This window comes from Parus major, chromosome 1A, assembly GCF_001522545.3.
Source record: "Parus major isolate Abel chromosome 1A, Parus_major1.1, whole genome shotgun sequence".
Classification (NCBI taxonomy): domain Eukaryota; kingdom Metazoa; phylum Chordata; class Aves; order Passeriformes; family Paridae; genus Parus; species Parus major.
In genome coordinates, this window is record NC_031773.1 from 64,607,306 (window position 1) to 64,623,619 (window position 16,314).

Consider the following 16,314-nt stretch of genomic DNA (forward strand, 5'->3'; position numbering starts at 1 on the left):
TTTGCCTCTTCACCACCATGAATCATACCACAAATACTGATCAAAATGTATTTTCCTTGGAAAACAGTCTGTCTAGACTACTGAAATTGAATGTACAATACATATATGGGCTCTGTCATTTAATGTTACATTAAAATAGTACCCAGTATTTTGTTGCTGTAAATAAAATTACTGTCTAACTACCTTTTATATTTCCACCTTGGTCTTACTGCACTTGCTGCAGTGCAGACTAGTAACCCATTTTTACCATCTGTGGAATACCAAGAATGTTTTGTTTAGTAAGTTTCTGCTCCTTCTCCCCTCCATCTCCTCCACCTTCAAAACAAAGTTGCACTCTTATTTCTTTTTCTTTCCCTTCAGAAGTGCCAGCTCTAATTTTAACAGAACATTATGTGCATTGATTGGACAGGCCTTGTGTTCTTGGAAGACAAATGTCTAGGAAAAATATCAATACTTTGTTCTGACTTAAAGGAGAATTTGACTTAAAGGCAAGTAAAATTCTTGCCACACTATTAAAAATGTGGAGTTACAAATAAATTAGAAGGGATCTGGAAGAAACCATCAGACCACACATCAAATTAGCCTCTAATGCAATTAAATTCCAATGAGGTCTCATAAAATGAGATGAAAAAAAACAACTTACTTGTGCATTTACTAAGAAAAGAGTCAGTTAGACAGACCTCTGGAGATCAGGTTCAAACTGACTCTGATTCATACAGCACTAATAAGGTTTGCTAAATACACTACTAGAACCATTTTCTTTATCTCCTGTTATTTTAATTGCATAATCTTATTTTTAGAAAGTAAACATAAATATGCTCATTTCCTTAACATATTATCTATTAAAATCTAAAGGCATATGAAATGGGACTCCTGTTACATCCTAGAAGTAGCGAAAACACATGCCTGAGATTACTGCCCTATATGAAGTAAAACACTTAAGTGCTTGCAGACCTGGGGACTGCCTTTATTAACTTCCTACAAACATTAGGATGTAAAATCATGTTCTTGAATCAGCCCAAAAGCTGAGCCTAAATCTAATGCAATGTCTCTTTAAAGGCCCTGCAGCAGCAAAATCAGCAAGTCTGAAGTACTGGGGAGTCTCAAAATGGGCTTAAACCATGCCAGGAAACAAAGTGGGTGGCCACCCACTATGTACTATTAGTGGTGTCTGCCTGTGAGACACACTTCTCCTAAAAGGTACCTTTTACAGGTCTGAAAAAAAAAAGAAAAAATTATTAACACGTAAAGTACTAACCAAGGTTATGAACAAATTTCTCCAATTACTTTTGATAATATACTGTGTATGTTGTTTTGTTTAACCAAAAATTTCCACTGAAGTGCTTACATTTGCCCTCAAAAAGCTGAATGATCTTTTTCTGTAAGTCTGTGAAAAGAGTATCAGACTTCCCCCCACTTACTTGTACCATTTATATTCTGTATCTTGCTAATAAATGGACCACAGTCCTTTTGGAATACAGAATAACAAGCAAACTTACACTTGGTATTTTTACTTGCATATCCACATTAATGTACAGCAACAGTTTTAGCATCAACCTTTTTTTGGGCATTATCATTTCATTTAATACCTGTAAAGTCAGCTTACCTCTTCTCATTGCCATGTTATGGTCCCTTCTGTACCACATGTGGTATATGCCCAGAGATCGGAGAAAGGGAAAGAACTTGATATGTCTCACAAACTTACTTGATGTCTCCACTCATCATGTAACTTGGCAATATTCCCTAAAATTCTCAACAAAAAGCAAGAGACACCTTTCTCTCCAAGCCCAAAGCTGCTAGCAAAAAAGGGTGCTGCAGAATGCGAAATAAAAGCCTTGTAGCTTTGTGTCTGGAAAACCATGGTAAGACAACTTCCTCTTTTCCACCACAACGGTGCTCCTGTAACTGGAGAGTATGGCAGTTGTGCCATGGCAATGACAATCAAACGGTTGAGAGAATGACATGTGTAACTCCTACATAATTATAACCACTTGGATTTTTATCCCAACAGGCAAGAGATGCCTCCTGTTGTTCCCTCTGCCCAGATCTTCCTCTAGCTTCTTTCCATTCCCCTTCCATCTTCACTTTCCCTGGAGGAAAAAATATAGCCTGCTTCAGGCCTCTGTGGGAGACTCTTTAGAAGGGATATTTCCCCTTAGCATATGTGAAAAAAGTTAAGCTGCTTCTTCCTGCATTAAATTTATGATGCTCTGCCTTTAGGAAGCTTTGCAATTAAAAGGTTTGTTTGCCCCATTTTTCCCACTTTTACCATGAGATCCTAATGTCCCTGCTGCAAAAAGACGCTTCTGCAAGGTTTGATTCACGTATATTTGTGTAGAACAGAAACCTGCCTCATTATGAATTATTTGCTGACATTATTTGCTGGGGTAGGTTAGGGGACACTAAAGAGCCAGGAAGGAAGGAAAGGACTTACAGAACACACTATTTAGAGATCCACAGAAATATAAGCATTACCGTTCATTTCAAGCCTTAACCAAAGTAACCAGAAACCATTCTAATTAAATAGACATCAGCAAACTCCTATTTCCTTTGTGCTCCAAGTGGATATCAGTCCACATTATAAAACCACTATGCATGTGGCATAAATCAGCAACATCTTGGCAGGCTATACTAGAAAGCCTCCAAATTGCAGAAGGAAAAAAACAAACCAGCTCTACACACTGTCTAAAAGCTGCACCAGCAACGAGACCAGGGGAGTCCACAGGGCAGCCCACTGACCTACTGTTTGTTCTGACTTAGGGATATTTTCTCAGGTTACTCTCTCTCCTAAAAGGAGCAAAATTATTTAAACTGACTCTGAGACAGTCACTGCTTCTGTCTCCCAGTACAGCAATCAAAACATCTTTCCCTGAGTACCATGAGAAGGACAGTTTTGCCCATCAGTACAAGTGTCAAACTGCTGGAAAGCACCAGATTTTTAATCACGATTTCTAAGTCTGCTTCCAATGCCATCCATGTCGTCAGTACCTGACAGGTGAACCTCATTAGGCAGGATTTGGTCTATAGATCAAATTGTGCCTCAAGGTGCTGCAATAAAACACTTTTATACTCACATATACACTGTCAATAAAAAAATTCAGTTCAACACAACTTAGAGAGAGACTATTTACAAGTCTATGTACAAGACAAGAGGGAATGGCGTCCCACTGCCAGGAGGCAGGGCTGGATGGGATATTAGAGAGAAACTCTTCCCTGTGAAGGTGGTGAGGCCCTGGCACAAGCTGACCAGAGAAGCTGTGGCTGCCTCAGCCCTGGAAGCATCCAAGGCCAGGTTGGATGGGGCTTGGTGCAATCTGACGTAGTGGAACCATGGCAGGGGGTGTGGACAAGATGATTTTTAATGTCCCTTCCAACTCAGGCCATTCTGTGATTCTAAATTAGAGAATTTGTTACTACTGAGTCTACTGCAGAAACAGCAAGACTCAAGGAGAGAACTAAGCCCACAGTAGGAAAAAAACCAACCCACTGCCATGAATCACTGCATTTAAACATTAGCACATTTAAACCAGAGTTGGGAAAAGGTTTTAAAATGAGAGGAGAGTCTTACATGGGACTAGTAAGGGATAAACACAGCAAACTGGAGCTTACTATATTTGGACACAAGAGCCTACAACTACAGTTGCCTGTAATAATGAAGAGCCAAGCCCTGCTGGAAGTTGGAGGCCCCACTCCCTCCTCTTTTTTTTTTGCCATTAAGATAAGAAAGTGCTGCATTTAAGTAGAGTCTCTGGTCTTACAGTAGATCCCACAATGCCCTTCTTCAGTGGATCTAAACTCTCTCTCAAACCCCACTCCACCCCAAATGCTAAAAATGAAAAAAGAAATTAAGGCATGCATCAAGTTCCCATATTAATACCAGAAGTCACAGGCAACATTACGAAGACATGTCAGGTTGAAAACACTGGTATCACTGGCATTTACTCAAAATCTCAGCTCCTGCTGTATCACACAAATGTACACGAATACCTCAGACCTGCAGGGCACAGGGAGCTGTTCCTGTATGCACTGTGCAAGATCCTAAGTGTGGGAACTCACAGTGAACGGGGCAAGAGCGAACCACAGAAGGCAGGGCCAGTACTACATGCACAAGAGCTAAAGAGAATTCTGTATTTGCTAACTCAGGACAACGCATCAATTTGAGTGCTCTTGGTCCAGGTTTGGCTCTTTTTCTTTTGCACACAGCTGGAAGTGGTGTAAAGGTTGGCTCCTATTCTGGAGTTTCTGCAAAAAGGCCAAATCACAAAGCCTTGGAACAATGACCTGAACTAAGATCCACCCAAATCAGTCTTTCCACAGCCTTCAATGAATTTTGGACCAAACTAAGAGAACCAAGAGAATGTTCTTGCTGTAGGAGGTTGCTTGAGGTTGACATGATTTGAGAACATGACGTTGTACAGCTGGAATCCTTGCTGTAGGTGTTCTGAAGAGAGTTCATTAACAATCTGTGGCAATATTCACCAAAACACAGTAGAGACAGAATAGTTGTACAGTTAAAACTGCAGTATAGAGCAGGACTGGAACATCTGTGCATCTGGTAACTTCCCACTGCCCAGCAGCAAGTTCTGCCTGCTCCTTTAACCAGCCAAGGGACAACTGCCTATTGCTAGAAAACCTCACAACTTGTAACCATATATGTTTCTGGGAGATGTTCACACTCAGTTTTAAGATGGACTCAGACTCATTTTAAAAAAACCACACAAAAAAAAAAAGCTAAACATGAAAGAAGAACAACAAAAAATCCAAACAAAGAAGAAAACAAACGAAAAAACACCCAAACTAAAACAAAAAAAAAAACAAAAACAAACCCAACTCAAATGGTACAAAAGAACAAACCAATTACTTAAAACTTTCCTGTTTGGTAAAGTAGTAAAATCCTCTGAGCTATAGTAATTAGGGGATAGCAAAACTCAAAAAAACAGAGGATTTTCTTAAGCTATGGAAACATGAAACCAAAATCCCAATACAAGTGCAACTAGCAGTTTACTCCTACCAGATAGCATATCAACTGATTGTTAGGGCACACACTCTGCAAATGCTAGAGATCACGAAAATCCCAATATTATTTTTACAGATCGGAAAAACACAAAGGCCAAAAACAACACCAATAACTCAAATAAAAAACTCATGCTTATGTTTACATAAAAGTTTGATGAGTATAATATATTCATCACACTCCCACAATTATTCCCCAAAAATACTATAAATATTATTTTGACAATGTAATTATAGTTTTTACTTTAACAGTGGCAGCAAAGTATTGGCACCAGTCCCCCATACAAAAATCCTAACAGACAAAGCAAAGATCACACATTGAAACTGGCAACTCTTAAGGTCAGGGCTGTCCTTTATTCCTATGTCTAAACAAAGTCTGTTTAAGTTAGCAGCTAGTTTATTTAAGCTGTAATACAGACATAGTCTTAATTGTGCTAGCTGTAAGCAAAAGGAAACCCCAAATACAAAAATAAATGGGACTGAAGATTTTTAAGTTCTCTTTTCTTCCATGCAACTGAATCATGTTCTTTCATGCTGCTTTTTGGGAATTAATCCCATGGACTGTAGGTCCACTCAGGAGCTGCTTTCTCCCTCTTCCTCTCCCTCAAAAGAAAAGCTAATGTGAAACGAAATTGAGAAGCGTCACCTATCAACAGCTCATGATGACTGTATGACAGTAAAATTATTCAAGTTTTATAACCACTCACTCATTCCATGTAAATCAGCAAGTAACATAACTGGTACAAAAATACCTGCAGCACAATAATTCACTGTATTTGGTCATGAACACCCCCACGATCTCCAACAAAACAGTATGCCTTCTCCTTCATAGATAAATATTTGGGGCACTGACATGGGAAGAGAGTAAAGATTAACTATCCTTCCTTAATCCAGTTGGTTTAAATTTCACAGCCATTGCCTATGAGAATCTCCAGGACACAATTTAGAAATTACACCTTCTCCAACTCCCTATAAACAAACCTGTGTGAAGACACTTGTTCAGGCAGTTACAGACCTCTGTTTATGGACAATAAAACTTGGCAATGGCTTCCCAAATGCATTGGGTGAGCTCTGCTATGATGTCTGTCTAGCAAAAAGTTACTACACCTGTGTTCTATCACACTTTCCAAGTATGTTTTAAAGTATTTATTTTTTATATAGAAAACATCAGCAGTAATTTGGAAATTAAACCAGTCAGTGCAACATGATTAAAGAACTACAAAAAAAAAAAGTGAAAACAAAATGCATTTTTTAAAATAATAAAACAGAAGAATGAAAAATACTAGACAAGAGATAAGAAGGAAACACAAAAGATGAGAGTGACTCCTTCTGTCAATACTGGCATTCATAAAAGAACATTTCGGTTCCATATCTGACCACTCTGTTTCTCTTTCCTGCTGATTTAAAATATTTTGCTGAATGACCAGGCATTTCAAATAATTTCAGGAACAGGTGAAAACCAGTTAGACTGTGATGCCGGTACATATGCCTCTAACACTCAGATTTTCAAACTAAGCCTGCAATGCCCAGATTTTTCTACTCACTGGCTCTGCAAAGGTACCACTCCAATGCATTCCCAGAAGACCACATATTTACTTTTAGCTCATTTTCCTATTGCCAAAATAGTCTTTTTAAAGAGGACTATAGCCTTCTAGGGTAAAAAAATAAAGAGATAAATATTGAGAAGAAACAGTAAACAATTAAGGATACAGGGATGTCCATTTAAGAAGGAATACAGGAAAACTAACTCAGTGCTAACTAACTTTGGCAGGTTTGAAAGCATTTCCTTCCCTGCTCCCTCTGTACTTTCAAAATTAGCCAGCCTTGATTTTCCACTGTAATTCCAAACTGCCAATCCGTGAGTGCAGAAATGGAAAAGGTCAGAGCAAAGAAACACCTGTTTTTTTTCACTGAGTGGAAGACAGAACTGAAAGTTTTGTCTCCCCTGCACCCTCCTGAAAAAGTAGAAATCACTTCACTAGTATTTACCCATTTTTGTTTTCAGGAATACCTTTGCAAGCATAACAATTTAACCCTGTTTTACTCGTTCTTCTTCAGAAAAACAAAAACATTTGTTTAAATATCTCCTTTTCTGTAAACCTTTTAAAAGTACTTTGAATTAACAACTTTTTAAAACTGAGAAGATACCCAGTGTAGCTGCTGGAAATTTATTTCCTTGTGCCATTTATTTTCAGGGATCTTGCCTAACAAAATGTCAACGTGATCTTCTAGTACTACATGAGCACCTACAGCTTATAGTCAGTGGTTTTTGAAACCCAGCATGTCTTCACCTTCAAAAGCTTACAAAGAAATCAAGTATCCTTCTTTGCTCAGCCATGTGATGTTCTCCTGTAGACCTTAAGGGAAGCTTTTGTCTTCTTACATCATCAAAGATGAAATGCTTCCATCCCATTTTGCTTTTGCATGAAACAATCTCTGGAAGCTATAGATAGACCTAGGTCCCTTTTCATTTCTGAAGCATGCGCACACCCCTATGCTTTTTAAAATTTATTTTTAGTGTCTATGAAGGAGTGATATTTTTATTCATGCAGAGTTCTGAATTCAAAGGTTACTCATTACTATGTCTTCTGCAGAGTGCTTCACTTCCACACTGAAGGACTTAAAACCACTTCCCATGGCACTTTCTTCTCAGACCATGAGCAATGGTTAAAGCACCAATGGGTCAAGAGCAACTGGGTTTTCATTAACTGAAAGAAAAATACATGAGAACAGTTTAGGTCCAGAAGAGTTGAAGTAGTTCAACAACACTGAGCCTGAACTCACAGTACTAATGGTCCTGGTGGAGAGAGGAGAGACAAAAAAATTGTGGCAGAAAATGAGAGAGGAAAAAGGACAATAAAAGAGAAAAAGGAAGAGAGAGGAGAAAAGGAGGAGAAAAATAGGAGAGAGAAAAAAAGGAGGACAGAGGGGAAAAAAGAGGACAAAGGGAAAAAGAGGACAGAAGAAAACAGGAGATAAAAAAGAAAAGAAAAAAATTAAGAGAAAAAATAGAAAAAATTGAGAGAGAGAAAAGGGACAGAGAGAGAATAAGAAAAAAAAGGGGGGGAAGAAAAAAAGCTCAAAGAAAGGAACATTTTTTTATAGCTCCCTTGTAAGAACATGGCATTTGTAGTACTTGAAAAATGTTTAAAATAAGATATCACATAATTTCCCACACATCCTCCCTCAAGAAAGGAAGGACGAACAGGTGTTAGACATATGATATTCATGTTGCTGAACATCCTACCAGAAAATGCTCAAGTTACTATAATAAGCGCAGTATTAAAAATTTTACATAGAGACATCTTTCATCGCTGCTTTTAAAGGAATGCTGTAAGTTCTGCTCTGAAGAGAGTATCTGTAGCTGTTTAACTGTCACTCTATTGGCAACGGCGAGAAGAACGACACAGACTCTCGTGGAATCGAACTGGAGAATTTCTCCTGGTTTATTACCTCCGATTTTTTTATAGACTGATACATGAAAGTACAGAAAAGTAAAACTCTTACTGGTTAGTAAACTAACACATCACCATCATTGGTCAGTGGGGTTCACCACCCCTCGACCTTCTCTTGTAAGAAAACAAGGAACAGACAAACAGCACCTGCAAGGCTGTTTTCTATCTCTGAGGATTGTTTCAATTCCTCCCCATGATTTCCCAGGCCACTTTCTCAGGCAAGACTGAGAGAGTTATGTGGCCTGCTATTCCACAGGCACCGTGCTCCATGCTTCACAGTTAGCATCCATATTTAACTACACCTGAACACTTTGCAGAAAACTGCAAGCAAGGTCAAATTCCTGTTCACGGATTCAAGCTACAATCTGCTACAATTTAACCAAAGTTTTCCGACTTTGTAGAATTATGAGCAGAGAACACCCCAAACCTTGCTCAGCTGCTCAGGCAGCACACCTGAACACGGGTTTTGGCTGAGATTGCCTGTTACATGAACACAGGCTCCTAATATTCTGTACCAAAAAAATATCTGTACCAGCAATAGTGACAGCAGGACCAGGGCAGTGACTGCTCCCTGTGCTGGAACACTGCTGAGGCACCTCCAATCCTATGTCAAGTACTAAGCCTTTACCTAAATAAAAAAAGATACTGAAGGCCTGGGAGCATGTCCAGGGAAGGGTCTGGAGGATAAGTCTGATGAGGAGCAGCTGAGGGAGCTGGGGGGACTCAGCCTGGAGAAAAGGAGCCTCAGGGAAGACCTTATCACTCTCCACAACTCCCTGACAGGAGGGGGCAGCCAGGGAGGGTTGGGCTCTGTTTCCAGGGAACAAGGGACAGGATGAGAGGAAAAGGACTCAAGCTGTGCCAGGGGAGAGTCAGGGTGGACATCAGGGAGAATTTTCTCACCAAAAGGGTGGTCAGGCATTGGCAGGGACAGACCAGGGAGGTGGTGGAGTCCCCATTCTGGGAGGTATCCAAGAAGAACTGGATGTGGCACTCAGTGCTCTAGTCTGGGTGACCAGGTGGGAATCAGTCACAGGCAGGACATGATGGTCTTGGAGGTCTTTGCCAACCTCTGTGACTGATCATGTGAACCCCCAACAGCAGTCATCCAGCTGTTGGCTTCTTCATGCAACTCCTCAGAGCACGCTTCACCTGGCATCATCAAGTAGTACAAAACACACATTGCTCAAGACAGACTAACTGTAAGAAAGATTAGCTTTAAGAATATCTTAGATTACCACAAATGTACTATGTAAACAATTATGGGAAATAAAACTAGGCTACGGAGTTCAACTCGAAGTAACATGGGAAGTAAGCAAGGAGGAAGAGTGGGGACAAACAGCTAACTGTAGCAATACCATAAAAGAAAAGACTAAAAATGTTTGTGTTTTTTTAATGCAAGTACTAAAAAGAAAGGAGACTCTTATTACAGGGACAGCTGGCTTGTAACATGGGAATGGAAGATCTCTGAATGCTGTATGTATGAATTCACTATTCTTCAATCTACCTGAAGTTTCAAAGAGCTATTTCTGGACAGACATTCTAACTCACCTTCAAGGATTCTGGCCCATTGTCTTAGTGGTATATCACATACTCAAAACAATAAATTTTTCCACAGCTGGCTGGGACAAGTATTACAAGCATACAGGAATTTCTCTTGTTTTTTTAAGCATGAAAAAAAAGAAAAAGTAAGATGCTATGGTGAAAAGATGCAGTAGAGTTATTTCAGTAAATACACTGAACTGAGGAACCCAATTAACCGTCTATATAACCCCATGGCAAACTATTTTTAAAGTATCCCTCCTAGCAGAGAGGATGCAAATGAATCTAGATTTATTTGAATAAATATTAGCAACAGTTTTTAGTCATACCACTTAGCACAAAGTGAAAAACCTCCTTTTTTTTTCTTTGATCATGTCCTCTTCCTTAACTATCACACTGGTCACAGCAGTGGCCAAAGAATACATATTTTATTTCATTTCTGGTTTTATCCATTTGAAATTGTACTACACTGAACTTTCTTACAAAAATTAACACACCGCTAACTAGCTTTAACAGCTACCAATGGATTAGAGTGCAGACCTCCCATAGATGAGGTTAAACGGATTTTTCAGTCTGCAGAAAAATTTTCAACCTCATCTTTGTAAATACAATAATGTTGGAACTTCAAGTTTATTTAGCCTATAATGATTTATTCTGGGAATTTTTCAGAGATACATGATCTGAAACATTATTTACTGCTGCTCACCCTGCAGTACAGCCTTACCTCCTCCTTGAACTTCATTGTTATGGAAGCAACATGAAGGTATTTTAAAAACCTTAAGAACAGACACAGGCATCAAGAGGGATCATCCAATCCAAGCATCCATTTGAGGGAGGAAGTGATATACACCCAAATGAACAACCTGAAATACTCCACTTAACACCTAATTATCCACAAGAACAAAATACACTTGGTACTCTAGCCCTGCGACCTGATTTCCCATATGAAACATGAGAATCATGAAACAGAATTACAGGAAATAAACACAGTACCATTTACTAATTTCATGGGTCTCTTTTGTTTCAACAGTGCTATCCAAGCCCAATTTAGCAATTTGCTTCAGTATAACTAATAATCCAGTCATATTTATCTGTTAGCTTCTGAGGTAAATCCTGCAGAAGGAAATGGTGCTCTAGGCACTACATTAATTTCCACTTACTACAAAGTTCACCAGATCAATCAGCAAGGCATTAGCAACATTTGCTTGTCTACAATTTTTTTGTTGTTGTACTAACATACATGTTAAAAATAAGCCATGCTCATCGCAGAGGTTCCCCAATGAGATCAATGCTACTTACAGCATCAAATGAACCACCTATCCTGGGTCAATACAGCAAATCTTATTTATAACTCAGATGTATTTACTGAATGTCTGTGTAGAGTAACAGTCACAAAACAACTTTCACCAAAAAACCCGTTAAAAACTGCCTTGTCAATGCCACCCTTATATTCAGTGTAGACAAACACAGATTTTACACCATCCTCTGGCTAGGATAAAGTGCCTGAAGCAGATAATCAAATTACCGGGGTTCACCCCCTTTGCTTTTTGCTCAATAGCACTCCCTCTCCTTCAAACCCATGAGCAGAGAACAGCACACACATGTGCCATCCCAACAAGGATGGACCAGCAGTCATGAAGCCAAAGTGAACACCTCAGGCCTTGCCTGTATCCAGCAAGGAGCACATCCTGCTCCCTCTCCTGCAGGTGCTGGGCAGTCCCTCTAGCAGGTGGCATTATTACACAATTCCTGATGCTTTGAATGGGCTGAAGGTGGCAAGCTCTTTTTCCCAGTACAGCTTTTCGAGCCCACTGCTGTCCAAGGCCACAGAAGGGACATTGACAGGCTAGATAGAAGCAACATTTTTGCCTCCCATCACTGTTCCTTTCATCTTGCTGGTCTGTAAAGCAGTTCACAACTGTGGGACAGGACACTCTTGCTTTCCATGACCTTTTCCAGTCCTTCTAGTAACACGGCTTGAAATTCACTCCTGTGGGCCATCAGTTCCTCCCCTTTGGGGCCACTGAGCAAGCCCTTTTTGCCACTCATAGAGCTTACAGTTCGGTTCCTGCCACACAGAAGGGCTGTGCTGGCATCACCAACCCTTCCCTGGCAGCAGGATTCCAGCAAGAGGTCCAGGAGTAAACCTGGGTTAAGAACAATACCCTCACGTGCCCACAGGGCTTCATTTTGAGCCAAACATAGCAGCAAAAGGAAACCCAGTCTCCTGGACTTCACTGCTCCCTCACAGCTTCATAAAGGTGTTTGAGGGTAGGTTCACCTGCTTTCACAAAGTGACAGAAAAGCAGCAGCAGAAATCCAGTAATAAACCTCATCTGAGGAACAGGAGTAAAAAGAAATAACAGACACACAAGAAAGCAAACACGCTTTACTGACTGCAACCACAGACAGTCACAACTGCAGTCCAATGTATACAGCTCCACACGCACACACCGGGAAACACAGATTCTGAGGAGAATTACTGAAAACCCTTAATATCCAGTGAAATGAGTAACAATAACTACCACTAGTGAGGAAGGGTAACATAGTCACATTTTCTCTTCATTGCATTGAAAGAAAGAACTCATCTGTTAAGGAAATGTGAACACTACTCAAATCAGTACTTAGTTCTTGGCAGATATCATCCTCAATAGCCAGCAACCATGGTACCCAAATGAAAATTAAAAATAATTTTTAAAAAGTCACAGCCAAAATTTGCTGCCTAGAATCAGATAAATTATTTGAAGCATCAGCAAATAAAAAGACAGTAAAACAGCAGAATGTCTTTTGAATGGAGGTACTACAGGAACTTTGCCTTTTATAAAATCAAATATCCTGCTTCATATTAAAGAGTTTCAACATATCTTTCCTTTAGCAATCTATAATAAACAGTTCAGTGAAAAAACAGCCAAACTAGACTTGAGGCTGAGACCTTTTTCAAGCAGCCTAAGAGAGGGCCAATTCTTAACTGCAATTCAAAAAAGAATGCATCAGTAAAGTGACATCATACCACCCATACAAAAAAACATAGTGCAGGCCATACATTTAACAAAATCCCCAGCCTTACCAGTCAGTAACAATTCTTCTTTGATCTGTAGTCCATGAAGCAGCTTTATCAAATGGACAGATGTAGAGATGAGACCCAAGTTCCTGTTATTAAATTGGGAAAAAACCACAATAATTCACTCGGTATGAAATACATTCAAAATTTAAAAGGCTTTTCATCAAAGTTAACAGGAAATCTTTAGCATCTTCAGGACCTCTGAAACAAAAATAGTTTCTCCTACGTTATTGCCTGCCTATCAGTAGCCACATTACTACCACCAGAAGCAAATAAAAGGGGTTTATTGTATCATCCTGTACTTTGCCAATTTTGGGCACAGAAGCTTCAGAGCTAAATACCCTTTCCTCCCTTTTTGCTATTCTTCCTGTCAGACATTAAACCTTAGCAAGTTATTCCTATAATTTAAACAGCTCTATTTGCATAAAACCTTTACTTTGTTTGGAGATCAAGCATCCAGAACAAGAGTCATGTATTTTACTTCATAATAAACTTGGTGGATTTTCAATGCCAACAAAGCAGTTAGTGACAGCTACCAAAAAATTCCAGAGCCAGTTCAAAGGGAAATATATGCAACTCTCACAGAGAAGCACAGAAGGCCAAGTAATCATTTATCCTTTCTCCAGTGAGGAGGAATCATAGGTAAGACTCTCAGAATGATTTGCATTGCAATTTCTGTGGCATTAACAGAATTCTGCCCCAGCACAGAAACTAAGCCTTGGTCCCATGTCAAAATTACATTTAGTTCAATAAATCAAATTTGACAAGTCCCGAGAAGCCAATTCTTAAGCCTGTAGTTCCCAATAATTATTTGATATAACCAACTTGTGACAAGTTTGGGGGCTTTCTTCTGTTGGTTGGCTGGTTTGGGGTTCTCACGGGGCATCTGGGCAAGAAGTGTGTTTGTTGCTATTTTGTTGGGTTTTCTAACAACATCAACCAGACTATCAGGTATTCACCAACTACAGCTGGTTGTATCACAAACATCGCTTCAATATTGCAGCAGACACAGGCAAAGAATAGAGAGGCTAAATAACTTAAGGAGCTAGATTGACTTAATATCCTTTAAACTCAACTTGCCCGTATTTATGTATCAGGATTAATATGCACAGTTCTACATGTGATGTATGTTTTGCCAGAAAAACCAGACAGATCTAAATTAACCGTAAAATACATACTAATCCTGTAACTGATTATTAAGACCATTTACTTATTCATTATGTTATAAAAAATTAAAGAAAGAGAAAAAAAGGATAGTTCTGCAGTCAGGCTTCCAACAGGATTATATCATTTGTGTAATCAATTCATGTAATGGACCCAAACACTTTGTCCTATTATTGAGCAGGACCCTAAACTGACCTATAAATAGGTCAGCTATTTTTGTTTCTAGCATATTTGAATTCAAGTAATTGCATTAAGCAGGAAATGCCAGTTAATAAATCAACTAACACAGCAGTGTAAAATTAGAATCTCTTTTACAAAACCACACAAACATCAGTAGGTGGCATGGGCTAAAAGGGATCATAACTGTACCTTATGACATGTTGATTCTTGGCACACTCAACACAGGCATTCCTCAGACATCTGAAGCACTCTGCTATGAGCAGCAGGCAGGTGTCTAGATCTGCCAGTCCACAGGAGTCCTTACAGGTCTGCTCAATGGCACTTGAGGCGCTTGTCAGGATCTCCAGGACATTCCGAAATACACTTTCTTCTGCTGTTTGTCTGAAATACAAAAATTTGTGGTGAAGAAAAAGAAAAATTCACTCCTACCAAAAAGCCTATGACATTGACACTTCTTATTGTAAACCCAAAGATCTTTAACTATTCAGAGTATTTAACTACTCACAGTCTTTCTAGTAGAAAGAACAAAATACATCATATAATCCTTCCATCAGCCTTTTCAGAAAAAGGGCTGTAGGAGAGTTGTGTTACCTCAGTATTCCTTGTGACTTTTCAACTGCTCTTTGGAATTTTAATGTAAAGGGGAAAAAAAAATTCTCCCTAATACATATAGATGGCAGGTTTATACATGACACTGCATGCTGCTTTAAGAGGAATTGCTTTAATTAATGAACACAGTTTATATGTCCAGCATTAGCTGTTTCTGAAGAATATGGTATCAGAAGCTCCAGCCTGCTGCAGATTTTCTCAGAGGGGGAAAGGTCACCGAGAAAGCTGGTAGCTGCATGAGCACCATTCAGAAGTGCGTGAATGACAGTCAAGGGAAAAAGCCAACTCTGTCCAACCTCAGCAGATAACCACCCAACACAGAAGGTACCAGGCCACTTCCTGGAGCACCCACACCAAGGAAAAGAGCACTACCAAGCTATAAGCATATGCAGAAATCCGTATGACTGGATGACAGCTGAGGCTGCTGCTCCATGAAGATTCACCAGCCTCCCAGGACTGACACACACATCTACACATGATCTGCCACACAGAGATAAACAACATTTCCAAACTACAGCTATTTGTCTACACTGCCCTGCTTTTATGTCCACCAAAGAGATGAGGGCAACGCATGATAAATGTTGCTAACTCAGTTCTGATACCACATGCTGGTGGAGAGAAGCCACACCAAAGAGCATTTTTGGCACTGCTACAGGAAAGTTCAATACATTTGCTCATCCAATACTTCTGAACAGGGTCAGGAAAAAGAAATCCAGATGCAGCCTCCTTGAACTTTAAACAAACTTGTCATGTACTCAGGATCAAACAGAAGAAAGTGAGATGAGAGGAAATGTAAAGTAGCATTAAATAAAATGTTCACACAGTAAACTCGTCCTAAAGGAGAATTAGAAAATCTCTTGATCAAACAGTACTGGGTGATATAGTATTACCTGCATTCTGCTGCTCACTCTAATGCCTACACATTTGCACAATCGGAAATTCTACTTTCTCTTTTGTAAGTGATCATGCCTATAAATCAAACCATAGAATCACCAAGGCTGGAAAAGATCCTTTACAGATTATCAAGTTCAACATTAACCAAACTGCCAATCCACCTGAGCCCTAAGAATACCCTTAGACATGTCTGGGGACTTTATTTCCCACCTCTGCTCCTGCCATGTTTTCTTGCCTGCACTAGACGAAACTCTCCTAGTCTTTACTCACAGTTCACATTTTCCAAGTCCTGTACCAGAGTTGTTGCTCCAATAGTGACACTTTTATGCTAGGCTACATCTTACTGACAGTACAGTGACCCCAATGTAAAAGTCTGTCAGGGTGTGGAGGGGACTT

At 39.6% G+C, this 16,314-nt stretch overlaps 1 protein-coding gene across 2 annotated transcripts in view; it reads right to left on the reverse strand.

Moving 5' to 3' along the window:
* Nucleotides 1–16,314, reverse strand: part of ATXN10 (ataxin 10) — a 97,857-nt gene that overhangs the window by 76,716 nt on the left and 4,827 nt on the right. For both annotated transcript variants that reach the window (XR_004497457.1, XM_015627591.3), the window contains exons 2-3: nt 14,605–14,796; nt 13,078–13,160 (exon numbers count right to left, since the gene is read on the reverse strand). Coding sequence is in view for 1 of the 2 variants with exons in the window: in XM_015627591.3 (XP_015483077.1) it covers nt 13,078–13,160; nt 14,605–14,796 (275 nt within the window). In the remaining variant the exon portion in view is untranslated. The remainder of the gene's footprint in view (nt 1–13,077; nt 13,161–14,604; nt 14,797–16,314) is intronic.